Source organism: Mirounga angustirostris, unplaced genomic scaffold, assembly GCF_029215605.1.
Source record: "Mirounga angustirostris isolate CCGP_5_RB_7025 unplaced genomic scaffold, mMirAng1.0.hap1 SCAF_13, whole genome shotgun sequence".
NCBI lineage: Eukaryota > Metazoa > Chordata > Mammalia > Carnivora > Phocidae > Mirounga > Mirounga angustirostris.
The window spans coordinates 61,401,566-61,420,079 of NW_026991721.1; the positions used below are offsets into that span (position 1 = coordinate 61,401,566).

At 51.3% G+C, this 18,514-nt stretch overlaps 1 protein-coding gene across 10 annotated transcripts in view; it reads right to left on the bottom strand.

The window, feature by feature from the left end:
• Window positions 1-18,514, bottom strand: part of DENND2B (DENN domain containing 2B) — a 150,054-nt gene that overhangs the window by 21,865 nt on the left and 109,675 nt on the right. For 7 of the 10 annotated variants that reach the window (XM_045894190.3, XM_045894188.3, XM_064577076.1 and 4 more), the window contains 4 exons: window positions 14,157-15,398; window positions 10,637-10,773; window positions 2,441-2,592; window positions 706-921 (listed from right to left, as the gene is read on the bottom strand). In XM_045894190.3, the coding sequence (XP_045750146.1) occupies window positions 706-921; window positions 2,441-2,592; window positions 10,637-10,773; window positions 14,157-15,398 (1,747 nt within the window). The remainder of the gene's footprint in view (window positions 1-705; window positions 922-2,440; window positions 2,593-10,636; window positions 10,774-14,156; window positions 15,399-18,514) is intronic. The other 3 variants (XM_064577078.1, XM_064577077.1, XM_045894192.3) reach the window with 1 other exon arrangement.

Below are 18,514 nucleotides of genomic sequence, written 5' to 3' on the forward strand. Positions count from 1 at the left end.
ACTTAGCTCCCCAGAGGAAGGAACTGTGATCAAACTACGCAGGACGGGAGCTTCTGGGTCCCCAGAGTCAATGAACCAACGGAGACAAAGAGCCTCTCAGATGTAATAACAGGAACAAGGACTGGAGCCTTTCCCTCTAGGCTATAACCTGGGGCCACGACAGGAAGGAGCTAAATTCCCAATATACCCAAGCATTGTTTGCAGGCTAAAAATACCATTTGGCTAAATCCTGCCGCTTTGGGCTGGGGATTTGGGTCTGACCGCCTGTGTGTGCAAATCATTGCTGAAAACTCTCAATTCTGAGAGTCAGAGAAAGGAAGACTCAGGTTTGAGTCCTAGGTCCTTCAAAGCCTGGAAGTGTTTATGTGTGCACAGAGCTCTCCAAGTGCACACCTCACACTCACTAATGGGGAGTCTCCTAAAGGACTGGTTTCCGGTCACTCGAAGGCATGGAGTGCTCCTTGGGAGATAGGCCTGCCTGTCCCTCCTCTAACGTCTGTGCACCCATGAATCACTTAATGCATCTTTGGTAATAAGACAGGGAATTAACCAGATGAAAAAGAAAGGCCAGTGCAAGGGCGCAGAATTTATTCAAGGAGAACTGAGGAAGCAGCCCCAGATTAGGGAAGGAGGGGAGGGAGAGAGCTGCCCACCTGCCCGCCCACCTGCCCAGCCAGCCCCAGGCGGCTCCCCTGGGGAGGCTACCTTAGGAATGCGGCGGGCCCTGCGGCTGGACAGCAGCTCACTGGTGGTGCTGAGGCTGTCCTCGTTGAGGCTGGAGGGTGAAGACGGCAGGCTCAGCTGAGCCAGCAGCAGCATGTCGTCATGGCTGTGCCTCTTGGGTAATCGTGGCAGCCGGTGGCTCTTCCTCTCTGACCAGTGCCCACTGCGCAGGGACTGGCTGCTGGGTTTCAAGGAGAGCTGGCATGGGAGAGAAGATGGGGGAGAGGGGTTCAGCACAGATGCCTTGGCTGGCATCCCTGGCTCCCCTGAATCCCACCCTGGAATTTCCCTCTGCCTGGGTTTCCTCTCGTAAGACCTCAGCTGCTAATCAGCAGGTCAGGGCTAGATGAGATATGGGCTTCCATAAAGGAAGCTGAACCACCTCTGCCAGAAAAAAGAAAACAGAGGCTAAGAAAACTGGGCTCTCATCTGAGTGGAAAAGAGAAGGACAAGCGGGAATTCTGGGGGCTCCTCCTGAGCTTTGGGACAAGGCTTAGCCTTTACTCATTGTTCAGCCTGGCTGATAGAGCTCATCTCCCTCCCACAGCCCCTGATCCAGTCCTAAAAAGCTTCCTTAGCAGGGGCCATAATCCACATGGCAGCCTGGCCCCGCTCACCTCTTCCAGGCAGTACATAAGGGCTCTGGGCCCTCACTCCCAAAGCCTGGCAAGGTGGGCCTCACAGGTGGCTCCTTCACTGCAGCTGCCCCTCCCCAGCCCTGATCTACTCCCTCCGTTAAAACCAGCATCCTTCTGCCCAGGCACCTTACTCTCTGCAGATCCTGCTCCCTGCTAGAAAGGCAGCACCCCTGCCAACTCGGCCCACCTCCCACCCGCTGTCTGCATCTGGCATCGTCTCTCATCCCTCTTCAGCCAGTCCTCCTTCCTCCCGTCCCCCAGCATCCTCTTCCCACCCAATCCGGCTGGCCGCACAAATTCAGTGGAAGCCTGTTTGAATACAGCACATGAAAAAGGTGAATCTTTTATAAAAATGATTACATCATTCCAAAGCCAGAAGAAATCATTTCTATATTCTCCAGCCAATGTTATAAAATGTCTAGGTCACTCCATTTGCAAACAGAATTAGAGTTGCCTGGGTAGGTCCGAGAAAGCGCCTCCCCCTTCCTTCTCTTGCCTCCTGTCCACCGTGGACAAGGCCAGAATGAGCTCAAGTCTAACGGTCTCCTTTGACTCTCCATCTTTTTTCTCATTCTGCCTTCTATCAGTCCATTCCTTGAATATTCAGTCTTTTATTCCCTCCGATACGAGTAGCTCCAGGTCTGGTAGACACCTGTCTAGCTCTCCAAATCTGGTTCTTGGGCCTATGCCTGGCCCCCAAATGCCAGTACTGAGATCGTTTCTGCCAGAGCTGCCAAATACCAAGACTCCAACCAGGGCCCCGTCTTCCTGCTACCCACAGAAGGGGAGCAGGAACAATGACAGGCCAGGAGGCAGCCGGGGCTCATGCCTCCGTGTTGTAGCACAGAGCTCGAGTAGTAAAGGGGAGAAAGGAGGGCAGGGTACCCAGGGAGCACCTCTCGCTTGCCCACAAGGATTTCAACATGGCAGAAGTCCCTGCATGCAGAGCTCTTTCCTGAGGTCACCTCCTTTGCCAAGCACTAGTGAGGGAAAGAGTGTGAGTGGAAGCAGGCCCACATCCTGGTAGGACAGGCCTCCACTGTGGCCCTTGTGCTGGCCCAAGTCGGGGCTGCCATTACCTGAGTGGGTGGGTTGTTGTACTTCCTGTCCTGAGGACCCCACATCCTGTGCAAAGAGTCCAAGGAGTTTTCAGACAGTTGCTGGGATTTTCGTCCTGCTCTTCGGCTCTTTAAGTCCACATCCTCATAAGGATTCTCCTTGGGCAGATCTCCTGCAGAGGGGGAGAAGTCAGAGACTGGGAGAAGGGAAGGAGGAAACACACTCACAAATAAACAAGCAGAATTCCTGTGAACCAAAGAGAATGGCTTCTGCCTGGCCCTTCAGCCCATGAGTCATACAGCTGCCCGTCTGCAGCGGGGAGGCTACAAACAGATCCCGGCTCCAAGTCCAGAAGCAAACCACCCACCCCCAGTTCAGCTCAGCCTCGTCTGGCCTCTGCTTTATAAATTCAGAGATTGCACAAGACTGGTTCAGCTACCCCTGCCCGTGCCCAGCCAGAGGACAAAGCCAACACCAGGCTTCATTCCTTGGCTCCAGTCCTCCCGCTGTGAAAGCCCCAGAGATGTACAGTTCAAGGTAGGAAAGGCTTTCAGAGGTCACACGGCTGTCCTGCTACCGATGCTCCCTGAGGACGCACTCTGGGGGCTGGGCATGGAGGAACACTACCGAACTATAAGGAGCAGGGGGCTGCCAGGCCTCCCTCTCGCTTCCTATACTGTGCACCGACTCTCTCTGGGCAGCTCTGCCATTTGGTCCACAGGTAACCCCACACCAGAACAGGGCTGAGCCAAGTAGTGACAGCTCAGTCATTATCTGCTCCATGCACCGCTCTCACTACAGGGCCAGTCTGTTTCTTCCACCGCTGGCCTCGCAACAAGAGATGGTCTTCACTCCCCTTTTGGGACAAGCCCTCCTGCTGTGACACAGGGGAGGTGTGAAAGGCCTGATAGCCATCTGTGCCAAAGAGGTGAGAGTGGGCAGTTTGGGCTTCTCAGGACTAATGGCTAAGAGCCCTGGAAGCAGGCACCATACGGGCACTGCCAGCAAACCTCAGGGAGCAGAGAGCACAGTCCCTGACCATGAAAGCATCTCCTTCCCAGGGCCTTACCTGCCTGCCCCTTTCCCCACAACACAAACCTGGACTTCCCTACAGCCCAGAACATTGTGCACCGGGTCAGATCCGTGGGCACTGCGAGTGAGCGCGGCCATCTGCTCCCCTTCCCCGGTCTTCCATATCCTCCCTGCCACATGGATGCCCCTGTCTGAGGCTGGGGACCCGGCAACCGGTGACCAACATGTATATGCTACCCTCTACTAGGGGCGGCACACACGAAGAGAACAGGGCTCACTCCTCTTCTCTCTGTTCAGCAGCAGGATGGAGCCTGGTGACCGCTGAGCCCTGCAGATGCCCGGATGTGTCTCACGCCCCAGAGGAGTTCAGATACTACTTCTCAGGGAGCAGGCAGAGGAAAGAGCTATAGGACTAGAAATAAGGCCACTGGGAGTGTAGGCTTTCCTAAGATGGGACACAGGAGAAAAACCAATCCTTAAATGCTTACAGAATTCTCGATTTCCAAAGTCAAGATTCCCCCCAAACTGGGGGTATCTACTTATTACTACCATGGAAAACTACACTGAATTTAGGAAATGCCTTCACAGAGGTAGGGGGAGGGAGGAGGTGTGAAGGAAGGATTTCTGTCACAGCTAATCAAGCTGCCAGGGGAGCAACACAAATCCCTTGAAGGTCTAGGTCAAGAATGGGTCAAGGGCGCCTGGGTGGCTCAGTTGGTTAAGCGACTGCCTTCGGCTCAGGTCATGATCCTGGAGTCCCGGGATCGAGTCCCGCATCGGGCTCCCTGCTCGGCAGGGAGTCTGCTTCTCCCTCTGACCCTCCCCCTTTCATGCTCTATCTCATTCTCTCTCTCAAATAAATGAATAAAATCTTTAAAAAAAAAAAAAAAAAGAATGGGTCAAGATAGGATCTGGGACTGGATGAAGTGATTCCGAGCACCAAGCAGAGTCCAGGCCCCAGCAACTGAACAGACGTTTTCCTGTAACACAGCCATGCTATAAAGATGACTGGTCTCCATTCCAGAGTCCTGACTAAGCAGAGCCAGCCCAGCAACACTGCTCAAGAAGCCAAGCATCAAAACTGGCATCCAGCCTACCCCACTCTGGGCACTTAGAGAGGAGGCAGGAGAGACTCAGTACTTCCTGGTCCCTCTCCAATATATAACCTGTATTGATGACGTGGGGGGGAGGGGGGGAGGCTGGGTCACGGACTCAAGAATGCCAGGACACAATCTTCCTGACCCTTGGGAAACAGGACCAGAGCATCACTGTTCAGATGGGGGCAGGAAGAACATTTATTCCAAGCTCATCAAATCCAAACTTCCTTGGGCTGGATGACCAGCCAGAGTACTTATCATCATCCCTGAACCAACAGGATGACCTTGTCTCAGCTCCTTTCGATCAGAGTTTCTCCAAAGTACTGACATTTGGGGCTGGATGACTCTTGATGATATAGACAGGGACGTCCATGTGGCAGGGAGGATATGGAAAGACCGGGGAAGGGGAGCAGACGGCCGCGCTCACTCGCAGTGCCCACGGATCTGACCCGGTGCACAATGTTCTGGGCTGTAGGGAAGTCCAGGTTTGTGTTGTGGGGAAAGGGGCAGACTCTCCTGTGCATTTGGGGGATGTTTAGCAGCAACCCTGGCCTCAATCCACTAGATGACAGTAGCATCCCCTCCGTTGTTAAGAACCAAAAATGTCTCCAGACACTGTCAAATGTCCCCTGAGCAGATGGACAAATCCATGCATGGATGGACTTGGGGGGAGAGAGGGAAGGATGGAAAGAAGGAGGGGAGGGGTGGGGAGGGAGGATGGGTGGATGGATGAAATTATCCCCCTGCCCTGTTAGGGACCACTGCTTTAGATAGATGTTTCTAGACCTCCTAATAGATTCTGACTGCCGTGACATAACTCCCCAGGCAAACTCTCTTTCCTCCATCCTTCCTTCCTTCCTTACTTCTCCCTCCCTCCTTCCTTCTCTTCCTTCTTTCTTCCCCAGGAATCAGAGCTTTGAACAATGATACAAAAGCCAAAGCTCCAAGAAACAGATGTAGGAGACTGAGGCCCAGGGAAGTAATAGATGCACAACATTGAGGCACATCAATGACAACCTAGGAGAAAACAGTTGGGAACACCAGGGTCTCACTACTAGGGCCTCTGGAAACAAAATTTCAGGAAAGCCTCAAAAGCCTGTTCCTCCTGCCTTCCCAGCCTTAACACCAGCCTCTTTCTTCTTCAGCAATGTTTAAAATCCTCTCTGATAGAACCAGGCCACTCATCACTGCTCCAAGAAATGACTGCTGGCCGCAGCCCAAGCCCTGCCTCCCCAGCTTTCGCTGGGACCTCAAAGCCCTTGTTCACCTGCTACTCTCCATGTCCTAGATTGGTCCTGGCCACCGTTCTGGAGCTGTCTCATGGACGTACTCCCAGTCATCCTTCCAGGGAGTAAGGATGCTCAGGGGATGGGGATAATATGCAGAGACCAAGCAGGCCCCGAGGAGAACCACACCTGAACCTGCTGAGAGAAAATTAATCCCAAAGCAATGGCTCAGAGTCAGGAGAGGAGGAAGGCTGGGGAATAGGGCTCAGATCTTCCTTTGGGGGAACAGGACTACAGCAAGGCTAGAGCAGCCACAGCTGAGTGGAGAAACACGGTGAAGAGTTAGCAGGGGCGTGGATGGGAGACAGGAAGCCTGGCAGACCACCAGACTGTCACCTGCATTCCCACCCACACAGATTCCTCGAGGGCGATCCGCACTGACTGCCTGACGAGAGAAGAGGGAGAAGAGGTAGGCCCTCTTCCCCAGAAGCCTGGCTCTGAGCAGCCCCATCTTATCAAGCCCAGCTGGGGGAAGCCAGAGGTCTCAACCCTTCCCAGCTTTGCTGATGAGATATGGAACAAGGGCATCGCCAAGAATTTCTGCTTTGCACTCTTTTAAAGGGGCTTGTCAGAGCCCAAACTTATCACACTGATCCTCTTGAAAGAAGAAAGCAGCCCTGTCCCATTCCTCCCCACAGCTCCTTTGGTCATTAACCACACACACCAAACAGCACTCACACACACACAACTAGAAGAACCAGTTAGGAAAGAGGTGTGTAAGTGCACAGACACTGAGAATTTCTCTCAACAGAATCCTAAGCTTCCTGACCACACCCTGCCTAGGGCCCTGGGTCTGTAGCTTCCCTGTCAAAACCTCTCCTGGTTCCAACCAGCTGTTTATCCTGGTGCTCAGCCTCTTCCCCTCCTTCACACAGTGGAGAAAGGGCCAGGGTAAAGGCCCAACTCCCTCCTTCCTCCGCCAACACACAGCACATCAGATGCGGAGCTCTAAAGGGCCAACTGTTACCCACCCTCCAAGCCTGGACACCTTTCTCTAACTGCCCAGGCACCGTTCCCCTGGGCTGCACCTCTGGGCTGCAGCCTCAGTGTTGTTAGGTACCCTCTGTTCCTTACTACTTTCCAGCCTGGGGACAAATGAGAGAAGATGACAGAGAGCAGAAGCTCAAAAAGCTTTGCACTCAGGCTGACTGGCCCTGTCCCCAGCTCCCATCCCACTCAAGTTCCTGGAAACTCTCCCTCAGCCCCAACTAGCTGATGGGAGTGGGAATCTCTGCAGGAATGCAGTCCAGGCTCCCTGGTCAGGCGCCGAGGCCACTCCACATAACTCCCTAACAAGCTGCTTCCTTGGGTGCATTTTTAAGTGTCAGGCTCAGAATGCAAATGATTATAAGGCTTTGTGGAATAGCAGCATCTTCCAGGGGCAGATGTCAAATTCGACAGGCAAAAATTAACAGCCCTAGGAAGTAAGGCACTAACTTTATTTTTGAACCCCCCTATTGCAAATTAGCAGGATAAACCTCAGCCTGTCTCGGAATATCCCACCCCAGGTCCCCAGGCGTCATGCCTGATGTGGGCGGGAGGCCAACGAATTCCCCAAGGCCCCTCGTTCAAGTCCACTGCTCATAGAAAAGACATGTTAGTTTCTGGGCCAACTGATCCTCAACCTCTAACCGACCAGAAACTCCAATCCAATCAGCTGGTCCCCAAGATGGAGATTTAACATGGGTGCTCCGTGCCCCCCACAGCCCCATTATCACACACCCAAAACAAAGCTTTGTCTGTCCCTGTGCAAGCAAGGCAGCAGAAGAGTTGGTTAATCCAAACAGAACCAGAAATGACCTTAACCTCACAGAGCACAGGCTGGGCCAAGAACAGAAGAGAAGGCTCCTGGGAAGTCCCAGGCACTGGTCAATCCCAGGCAAAAGTGAAACCGACATTCAGAGTTCAGCAACAAGGGCCCCCGTGAAGCCTCTGGGGGGTCCAAATTCTTGGGCCTGTCTCCAGGGAAGGAAAAAGGGATAGATCAACCAGAATCTAAGAGAAAGAGATATTCTCTCTTATATTTCCCTCTAGCCTCCCTGGTCTAGAAATTTAGCCAGTGCTATTGTGGGGGATACAAAGGAGGAAGCTGTGTCCAGGGCAGTGAACTAACTACAGATGCTGAACAGCCCCCCACCCCCACCCTACAAGGCTGAAGCAAAACCCAGGTGCCTGGGTCACTCCCTGCCCTCCTTCCAACACCCTCCCGAGTACTCCACTCCTCCCCTTATCTGCACAATGCTCCAAATCCACAAGCTAGGTGAGTAGCAAAGGAACACACCCCCACTGCAACTTCATCCCATCCTAGCCCTTACCCCTAGCTCTAGCTCATCCGTTCAGGAAGCAGCTACGCTGCTCCAGGATTTCCTTCCCTCCTCGTGCAGCATCCCAATGTGGCAAAAAGACCCCTCTACTGAGTCTGGAGCCTGAGACCCAGACACCCTTGCCTCTCTCCTCCTCTTCTCTCTAAGCTGACTGAAGAAAGCCCAGAGAACGGCTCTGTTGCCCAGGACAGCGCCCCCCAAATTCTCATCTTCCCCTGCTCCACCAGACACAGTCCCCAAACAAGCCCAAACAGAGCCTAGGATCATGGAACTCTGGACAGGGAGAAATGGTTAAAGCATCTCTTTTTCTTAGTTCAGTTCAGTTGATGCAAAAACATGCATCTCCTCACCTGAAATCCCTGGACAGCCCAGACGGGCTGCAAAGCCTTGTCAGAGAAGAGGATCACAGAGTGGGCAGAGACCACCATGCTGGGGGAGGGGGCTAAGAACGAGAGCCTCCCCTGCCCACTGCAGCAGCTGCACTGGGTGCTCCCGAGGGCCCTGGGCAGCAAGAACACATTCCGATTTCTTCTCAACTAGAGGAAACAGGAATGTACCCTGCAACGGGAGTGGGGAGGAAGATGGGGTTGTGCCTCTGACCCCCACAGCTCTTGACCTCAACTCTGGGGACCATGTGTACAAAGCTTTTTCCCAGTGTTAAGGGAAAGGTCTCCCTCCCTAAACCCTTTTGCTGTTCTAGGGATCCCACTCCTACAGTCTTCCTGTTATGACCTAATTTTGGATGGCTATATACTACGCACTCCATTCCTGGGGAAGCAGTGCCTTTGTGGATCCAAGCACTCTGCTATTTCCCCAGAAATGCCAGCCCAGCAAGTTGTAAGGAAAAAACGATGAAACTGATGGCTCAAACCAAATGAGGGAATAGATGACCTCCTCTTCCGAAGATTCCCTAGTCTTAGGAGAATCTGGAGGATTCTCCACTAGGGCCACTTCTCTCTCTAATGTGTTAACTAAGACTACAGTCTCCAGCCTCAAGTCCTAACACAGAGATGAGACAGAACCAGAGATGAGAGAGGAGGGGTCAAGTGCAGAAGTACACTGCTTCTCTTCTCTTGAATGATCTACACTCACACACAGCACATTACTTGAACAAAACTGAAGCACCCACTGAAGAGAATGAGGCCAGAATTAAAATGAAAGCCCAAAATAAACCCAACCCACCCCATTCTGTTGGTTTTTCGTTGACCCTGAAACACAGGTTTGCCAACACCAAGTCTTCCCAATTGGAGGACAATTCTCCATGGTACCTTATCTTTCTGACTTTTGAGCAAGAGGAATGAACCATCCAGATTACCGTTTCAAAGGTGTATAGCAAACAACCCCAGAAGACAGAGAGGAGAGTGTCTCCCCGGAGGGCAGAGGCAGATTTGTTTCCTGACCAGAATGAAGATAACATCTCTTTGTGGGGCAGGGGTTGGGCACGTTTGCTAGCCATCCCCTGAAAAGACTGGGGTTCCTTAAGCTTAGAGCTCCTCAGCTGGGACACAGACCCACTGTGCGTACAGTCTCTACCTGGACCTCCTCCACATTGCCTCATGGGACCTGGGAGCAAGGGGAACCCACGTTAACACGGAGCTCATGCTTCCTGCTGTGCCATGAGCAATAAAGTCCTTTGTCTTCGATCCAAGAGTCTTGTGTCTTCTGTCAGCATCTGTGAATCTGGGGAGGGCTAAACTTGTTTGCAAGCAGAGTAAAATCTCAGATGCTTTTTTTTTTTTTTTTTAAGATTTTATTTATTTATTTGACACAGAGAGACACAGCGAGAGAGTGAACACGAGCAGGGGGAGCGGGAGAGGGAGAAGCAGGCCTCCTGCGGAGCAGGGAGCCCAATGCAGGGCTCGATGCGGGGCTCGATCCCAGGACCTGGGGATCATGACCTGAGCTGAAGGCAGACACTTAATGACTGAGCCACCCAGGCGCCCCTCAGATGCTTTCTTGACACCACTTACTTTAAGGGAAAGTAGGAGACAGATATTAAGGACCAGGCACTGTGCTAGGTACTCTGATAAACATTTTATCTCATTGAATCCTAACAATAATCCCTTGAAGTATTATTACTATTATCATTATCATTGTTAACATCATAACATCATCATCATCACTTTGTAAGAGAAGACAGAGGTCTGAGAAAAGTGATTGCCTAAGGACACACAACTAAGGAAGGACACACAGCTAAGGAAGCCTTGTGAAAATAAAAAGAAAGGATGATGTGTGGTTTTCCCCTTTTTGTGCTCCCAGAAACCCTTTGGGTTTCAGTTCATTCAAGGTTAGGCTTTAATTTCTCAGCTGCTCAGTCTTTGCTAAGCTGCTTCCTCTGGTGCCCATTTTCTTGAGAAGTTCCAGAAGCTGGGCCAGGTCTGCCCACAGTGAATGAAGTGGAATCTGGGAGTGTTCCTCCTGTTCTTGCTCTGCAGCCCCCAGAGACAAGCCAGCCCACCACCTCTGCCATAGCTTACCCACAATATCTTCATAGGCATTCTCTTCTAAAGTGCTTTTGGATCCAAACTTGGGTTGGCTCTCAGTACCATTCTCAGTTGGAGAAGAGGGGTACAGGGACTGGAGACTGGATGCATCCTCAAACTCAAAGGATTTTCTGTAGATAACAAGAGCATGAGTCATTCCAGCAAAACTAGATTCCGACTGCCTTGTTGGGGGAATGGCCACGGGCAACAGCAAAGTCCAGAGGTCCTCCTCACCAACCAGCTACCAAGCAACGCATCAAGATGGATCAAAACTTACCACTCAAATGAGGAGAGAACGGTCTGAGAGGCCCAGACTGGGTGCCTGCAAATAATACCTGTAACAACTCCCACAGCTAAGAAGGGTGTCGTGTGTCAGATGCTCTATCAAATGCCTTGCATGTGAACCTCATTTATCTTCACAATGCTGCTATGAGCTATTGTGCCATTTTATGAATGAGGAGGTGGAGGCTCAGGGAGATGAAATGACAAGAGGCAGGACTCACCCAGGCTGTGTGGCTCCAGGGTCTAAGCTTTGACCTGGGCCTCCAAGTCCTGGAGCATGTCATCCTTGAGAAGCACCTGCCAGTACCACAAGAATAGAGTACTTGTTCTGCCTCTGGAGTCTCCATCACACCTGCACCATAGCAAGGGCCCCTGATCTGAACAGGTGGTAAGGACTCAACAGTGGACGGGTGGTGCCCAGGGCTGTTTGGGGGTCAGGGAAGCAGTTGGTGGTAGGTGGGGTGTTGGAAGAGGAAGGGCTGAGACTTCCAAACAAACCACACTGCTTCTGAGGTGGAAGTAGGAGGGCAATTTGTAGTCAGAAGCTACTTCCAAGAACCAGTTTCCCTTCAGCTAGTCACCTGCTCCTTCCCACCCCACAAATGGCCATCCCCTCTACTGCAGAATTTTTAAACCACAGCTTGTTAGCTCCTCAGACAGCTTGAGCCCAGAGTACTCTCTCCTCCTCTCCTCCATTAGCTAAGGCGTGACCCCAGCTGCATCCTCTCTCTCTCCAAGGCAGGTCCTGGCAAACCCCCGGGGAGGGGGAGAAAGGAAAGGCACTGACTGAAGACCTCCTCCCACCCATTAACACCTCCCTCTTCTTTTGGGTACCATTAGACATCTCAGCCTTTCTCTCTTGTTTAATGAAAAACTCCTGAGAGTCTTGGGGTGCAAGTCAAGAACTGAAGGTGTCCTAAAAGCCACATTCTATGCTCAGCTTGTCTGGCTACTCTGGAGCACTTGACACAGCTGAACACTCTAACTAGCATTCTCCTTCCTTCGTCTTGTATGACACGGTCAACAGCCTCTTTGGCAGTTACTTTCCAGGCTCTTGTGAGGAGTTCACCTTTTCTACTTGTCTTTTAAATGCCAGGGTCTCTCAGAATTCTGTCTTTAGGATTCTCTTTCTCACTCTGTACTTTCTGGGGCCCAAATACTGATGGCCATCCCTCTATCTACCACTCCTACCATGATGGCTCCCAAATCTGTCTCTGACATAGACTTTCCACCGAGTTGAGTGCAGTGGTTCCTGAATGTAGGCCCACAGAAACTGGTGGTCTGAGATCAAGCTCTCATGGATCTACATACAGTGAGGTCAACATCTTTTGCAGGTAGTTCTCAAGTTAGCAAATAAGACACAAATCATGTTCAGCCAAATTACCCTTGAAAATCCCTCAGGAAGACCAACACACTGTCTTGGATTAAGACTAATATTGTCAGTTTCTCCACAGATTTTTTTTAACAGATTTCTTTTTCTTTGGTTGAATACCCAAAGAAATATGGCTTGCATTTTTTTAAATAAAAAGGTATATTAAATATAAGAATCATACCTGACACAATAGAAACAAACTCACCTGCTCCTAGAGGGAATATGCTCACTATGTGAACAGGCAAATAAAACAGTCTGTACTTTTTGAATGGTCTTTTTTATCCCCAAGAGCACAGATTTTTAAATTTCCGAAGTTACTTCTTATGTGAAGTGGCCCTACCATATATGGTGTGTGTGTGTGTGTGTGTGTGTGTATTATGTATAAATGTAATGTGTGTGGGAGTATGTGTAAAACCTTCAGGCTGATGTACTCTCCCGCACCCCCCTTTTCCACCTTGCTAACTGCAAATTCTTTGCTCTTCTAAATTTAGTTCAGCAACTCCCTCTATAAGGAGGCTTCGCTCACTCCCCAGCCTAATTTAGCTGCCTCTTCCTTTGGGTCTCTATAGCACCCTACATGGACAGGGATCACGTCACATAGAACAGCATCTAGGATTTATTTGTGCATCTATCTCCTATACCACATCAAGAATGGAAGAATGGAAGAACCACATCTTATTTGACCCTGTGTCCCCTTAACCAGTACAAGGTTTGGTGCATGGCAGGCTCTAGATGGGTGTTTAAAGAAATGGATAAAGAACAAAGCAAACACTCTTGGTAGGCTGTTAAAGACTTAAGAGCCAGTGAGCATGCTGGGGTGAGCCAAAACATAGGATTTCCCTTAGCCAAGGGCTCTTCTGGTCCACGGATCTGAAACTTTCTGATATCTTCCTCTCATGGCTGAACAGTTATCTATATGAGATGGGATATGCTGGATGCAGCCTGAAGTATGGGGTCCAACGGAAGAATCCTGAGAAGGGAAATAAACCTGAATGCCATCTGACTTTGGTTTAGAAGAGAAAGGCAGTGAGGGAGAGAGGGATAGGCCTTCCCAAGGAGGCAGGCTCCCAGCCTACCCCAATTCAGAGAATAAGACGCCAGTCAACCTTCCCAAACCCTAGCAGCTCCAGCTCCCGGTCACTATAGGACAGCCCAGGTAGTCCAGGGTCAGGAATGCGGAGACTGACCAGGAAGACAATGAGAGTGTCAGCACAGGTCATTCTTGGACATGGTGAAGAAGCAGTAAAATGTTCTTCGACTCGTTTTTCCATCAGTCTCCCCTTTCAGGATCCAAGAATCCCCTCTCCCTATAGGCCCAGGGTCCCTAAATGGCCAGGAAGCCCTCAGGAAAGAGAAAATCACCTTAAATGTCTCAATACTACCGTGTTAAGGACAACATGCAGTATTCAGATGATGATTCCCTCAAAGAAATAAGTTTCTAATGCTGGCATTTCAGGTGGTCATGAGGCTAAGATCCTACTACTAGTCTTCAAGGGACTGCCCATTTTATCTAAAAGGAAGGTGGCCCTCCCCCTCCCCCAGGGACCAAGGAAGTTCCAACAGCGTTCAAGACACAGCCCAACTTTCCCCCAAAGGCCAAATCTAGCCCACACCTTCAGTAGACAGCATTTGGAAGAACCATTTTCACCCTCCCACTCACATTTACATATCCTTATCCCGGCAAGAGCAGAACAATTTCTTTTTCATCTAACTCAGGTTACCGCCTAACAAGGATTCACTGCTTCGGGACCTAGGAAGCACTGCTGACTGAGACCCACAATTACAATCTGCTTTTGCATCTTCAAACGAGGAGAAAGCCACTGTGCCCGGCTGTTAAGACACTGGAGGAGCATTCGTTACCTGCTCTGGGACTTGCGGTGACCACGCATGTCCTTCTTGGGTCTCCGGGTGACTGGTGGGGCTGGGGTGGAGGGCAGGGGGGGTGGAGCAGCAGGTGTGGGCGAAGGAGGTAGACCATTGCTTGGCTTATTCTTGGGGTTCTTGTCAGCCTCATATTCAAAGGTGCGCTTGGGTTTGGGGACAGGGTTCACAGCGGGATCAGGGGAGCTCTTTGATGGCAGCAGCTGGGAGCTCGGGCTATTTCCAGGGGTCCCTGGCTTAGTGGAGCCACTGCCTTCCCTCTCCAGGGGTGGGCCTGCCTCCCCCCCAACTCCAGCCACTCCTGCCCGGCTGCCAGTGCTCACACTCGTGCTCCCTGTTGGTTCCTCCAAGGTGCCCAAGGTCCCAGTCTTCCTTCTCCCTCGGTCTACACTGTAGCAGCTGCTGGGGAGCTGGGGGAGTCCCCGGCCTGGCTGCTCCTTCAGGGCCTGTTCAATTTTCTGGATCCGACTCAGCACTGCTGAGCTCTCTCTCCTGCTGCCATGCCCCCTGAGGAAGGCGCTGGGCTCACTCCGGCCCGCCCGTCTCTCTGGCCGATAGAAAGAGTCCCGGACAGGGAGCGCCTCTCCTTCCTCCTCGGTCTCAGGGTAGGAGCACTCTGAGAAGGTCCTGCTCATCCTCCGGAGGCCCTTGAAATCGAAGGCTTTTTCTGAGCTGCAGGGGGATGGCGCCACGCTGGGACAGCCCTCACTGAGCGCCCATTCGCCCCCAGAGCCCTCCCGCTTCTCCCCGCACATGCTCATCCTGGGCGAAGCCTCTCGGCGCCCCTCCCATGCTGAAATCTTCTCCCGGATGCCCAGGCTGTGGGCACGGGTGCCAGTGCGGTTCAAAAAGAAGCTCCGTGGGCCAGCTGTTGGCCCTAGGGATGGGGTGCTCTGGGCAAGGGGGAGGCAAGCAGCTACTCCCTCTACATCCTGGGCTACCCCTTGGACGTTCTCCTTCTGGTCCTCTCTCTTGCACACTGAAGGGCTTCTGTCCAAATAACTGAAGTTGGTGGCCTTGAGGGGACAGATGGGTGGTGAAGTGTCTGGGGAGGGAGCTTGAGGATTTGGGGGTGAAAGATCACGGGGGTGCCAGTCCTTGAGGAGCAACCGGGAGCTGGAGCGGCTTGGGTACCTGCAGGCTGACGTTTCACTATCACTGAGCGGGTAGATGGGACTCCTCGGTGGGGAGAGAACTGGAGGTGGAGAGACTGACTGAGACCTAAAAGCAACAAAAACAAAAAAAAGGAAAAGAAGAGAAAATGGCAGTGAGTGGCCTGACAACCAGAGACATGGCGTTTCGTTTTGGCCCGCTCAGTATCTCTTTCCTGCAGGGCATCCAAGCTCGAAGTACTCTATTCAAGTAATACACCTTTCAAAGCCGTCCTCAAGGGAAGGAACACTGCTTATTCACGGCCGGCCAAACTCAATGGGTCTCTCTGCCCAATTCGATCCCAGAGGCCCTGAGTGCTGTCTGGAACAGACCAGCTCTGTGTCAGGTCAGAGGATCCCAAGAAGCTACATGGGCCAGCTAGAGAACAGTAAGGCCAGGGGTGCGCTGCGAAATGTTTAGCGGTCGGCCCTCTGAAAGAGAAAGCACAGTTCGGTAACATCGGCCAATCTCCGCAGTATAAATACTCCCACTGCAGCTGATTTCAAGCTGCCAACATGGCCCCACGGAATGTGGCACTGGGAAGAAATGCTGGTGATCAGTTCCCAGGAGCTGCTAGAAAGCATCTCAAGCACGCTACTTCCTGAAGTACCCCAAATATACACCCGAGCCCTTTGCTCCGTCTCCTTAACAAACCCCTGTCTCCCGAGACTTCTGTTACCAGCACAGCATACTGCACCTCAGCTTGGGTCTTGACCAGAATTCAGGTCCCTGAGAGTCTCAAAGAATCAGGGTCCCTCAAGAAAGAGTCCTCTCTATGGGGATTAACATAAGAATAAAAAAAAAAAAAGAAAGAAAGAGTCCTCTCTGCCCCATCAGCGAGGATGCCCATGGGGAGGAGAGGCCAGCTCCTCAGGAGGCTCTACCCTCCAGCAGTGGCCACTTCTCAGCACTAAATCCACTTGCAGGTCTTAGCCAATAGGGGGAAGAGTTCGAAATAACTGGTTTTACACATATTATTAACTCATTTGGTCTTCACGAAAACTCTACACAATTATTATTGTTTATTATTATCTCCACTTTACAAATGAAAACCACAAAGGCACAGAGAGGCTAAATATCTCATCCAAGGTCCCTCAGCCGGTGAGGGGGGAAGCCAGGAAGGAACTTATAAAATACTATGCTGCCCCTCTCAAGAGGAAGCAGTGTCCTCTGCCATCTTTGTGAACTGCCTAGGCTCCCAGACATAACCTGGCAGAAACCCTCAGAGCCCCATGCATAGCCTTATCTCAAATGTAGCATTTATAAGTAGCAGGGACCTCTTCCCCTTCAAGACCTCTAGACCTCTTCCCTACCAGTCCACGATTTCTTCCAAGTGGAAGGACACATCCTCAGTATCTGGAAGGTGCTCAGTGAATGGAGGACAAATAAAGGAAAAGGTAAAGGTGGGCTTATTGACAAGAACCATGAGCAGACTTCTCTTTCAGTACACTTTTCTAATTGTCTGCTAGGGTCATCACTCTCAACTCTCGGCGCTCTCCACAAACAGTTTTAGTTCAAATACAGCAGGGTCTTGCCAACACCGCACACTACGAAGGCCTACCTGACCCTCATGCCGTGGCCCTTAAAGCTGGGCGGGAGCCTCACAGGCTCCAGAGGGCCATGCCATCCACAGGAAGGCAGCCAGCTGCCCTCGAGCCAGCCTGCTGTCACTACTTGCTCACACACAGAAAACTGGAGCTTGGGTGAGTCAGGGATTGGCCGACAATTCCCTGTTGGGTCATAGCCTCTGGCTGCCCCCGATCAACAGGAAACCTCAACATGCTTAAGTTGTTTTTAAAAGGGCAAGTCAAACAAGAGCCATCCCACGTGTACATGGGCACGGATGGTAGAAATGCAGTGCCCAGCCAAGGCAATGACCAAAGAGACTCTGCACAGCAAGGACGTATGAAAGGAATAAGCCTCAGCACTCCCTAGGGTAGGCAGCAGCAGGGCAATGTGCCAAGCTCGAGCCTGGGGAGATCCCAACCTACTCACAGCGAGGGAGGCCTTAAGTCCCTCATTTATTTCATAGAACCATGGATGCCAAAGGTCATCATCAGTCCAGCCCTGCGAGCCAGCAGTGTCTGGACTCCACAAAGGACTCTGTTTCCGTTATTCTCCTTTGGAGGTGGGAGAAGGTGCCGTTAATAGAAAACAACCTGGACATGTGTTTATTCATTCAACAAATACTTAGTGAGCACCTACTATGTACCAGGCCCTGCTCTAGGTGCTAGACACAAGAATAAATAAAAGAGGCAAAAATTCATGTCTTCATGAAGCTTAAATTCTAGTGGGAGAGGAGAGTCATCTAATGAGACTCAGAATCTCTTAGGAAGCCTCTTGTATATGCCTCATCTCTCCAGACATTCTGATATATGCTCCCCTACGGACGAGTCTCCTCAACCCCCAAGGTGAGAATTCACCAGGCCATGAAGCCACTGTATTTATTGGGGGGGGGGGGGAGAAGCATAGGTGTGTATGGCGTATGGCATGGCTCCCACAGGTGGGAAAGAAATATGGTAAGGATCTCTGGTCTGTCCGATTCCAGCATGGTTTTAGAACAGATGACTCCCTAACTTCCCTTGGTAGTTCCCGCATGGAAAAATCTCCACAAGGTAAGAAATTCTCTCAAAGCCTAAATACCTAGCCTGCTTTAACTAAAGTTTAGTTTCTCTCCTCTCATGAAGGATCAAATAGAGAAGAGACTGGCCCTTCCCTTTAAAGGTGCTGGTCTTTGTATCATTGCTGAGTTTCGGGCAGAGCTACAGGGGCTCCTTGAGCAGCCTCCCCACACAGGCCAGGCTCAGTGTGTTCGAGCAGCTGGGGATGGGAGAAGGGGCCTGCCCAAGCTGACCTGGAGCCTAGTCATCCCCAGGTTCATCACAGAGAAGGCAGCATTCACTCACTCCAAGGTCCTAGGGATAAATCTGTAAACAATATAGATAAGGCCTTGCCCTCATGGGATTCTCACTTGACAGAAGAACTCACTGCTATCTCTCCATGTTTCTGATTCTACCTTTTTAGGAATGTGACTATAAGCAAAGCCACTCATTCTCTCTGAGCTTCCAGCTTCAATTCCTCCAAATTGTTCTGACTATATCACAGGGTTGTCATAATGGGCAAATGAGACTGGATGTGAATTGATATCATATACTGTAACTCACTATGACTGTTAGTTATCATTA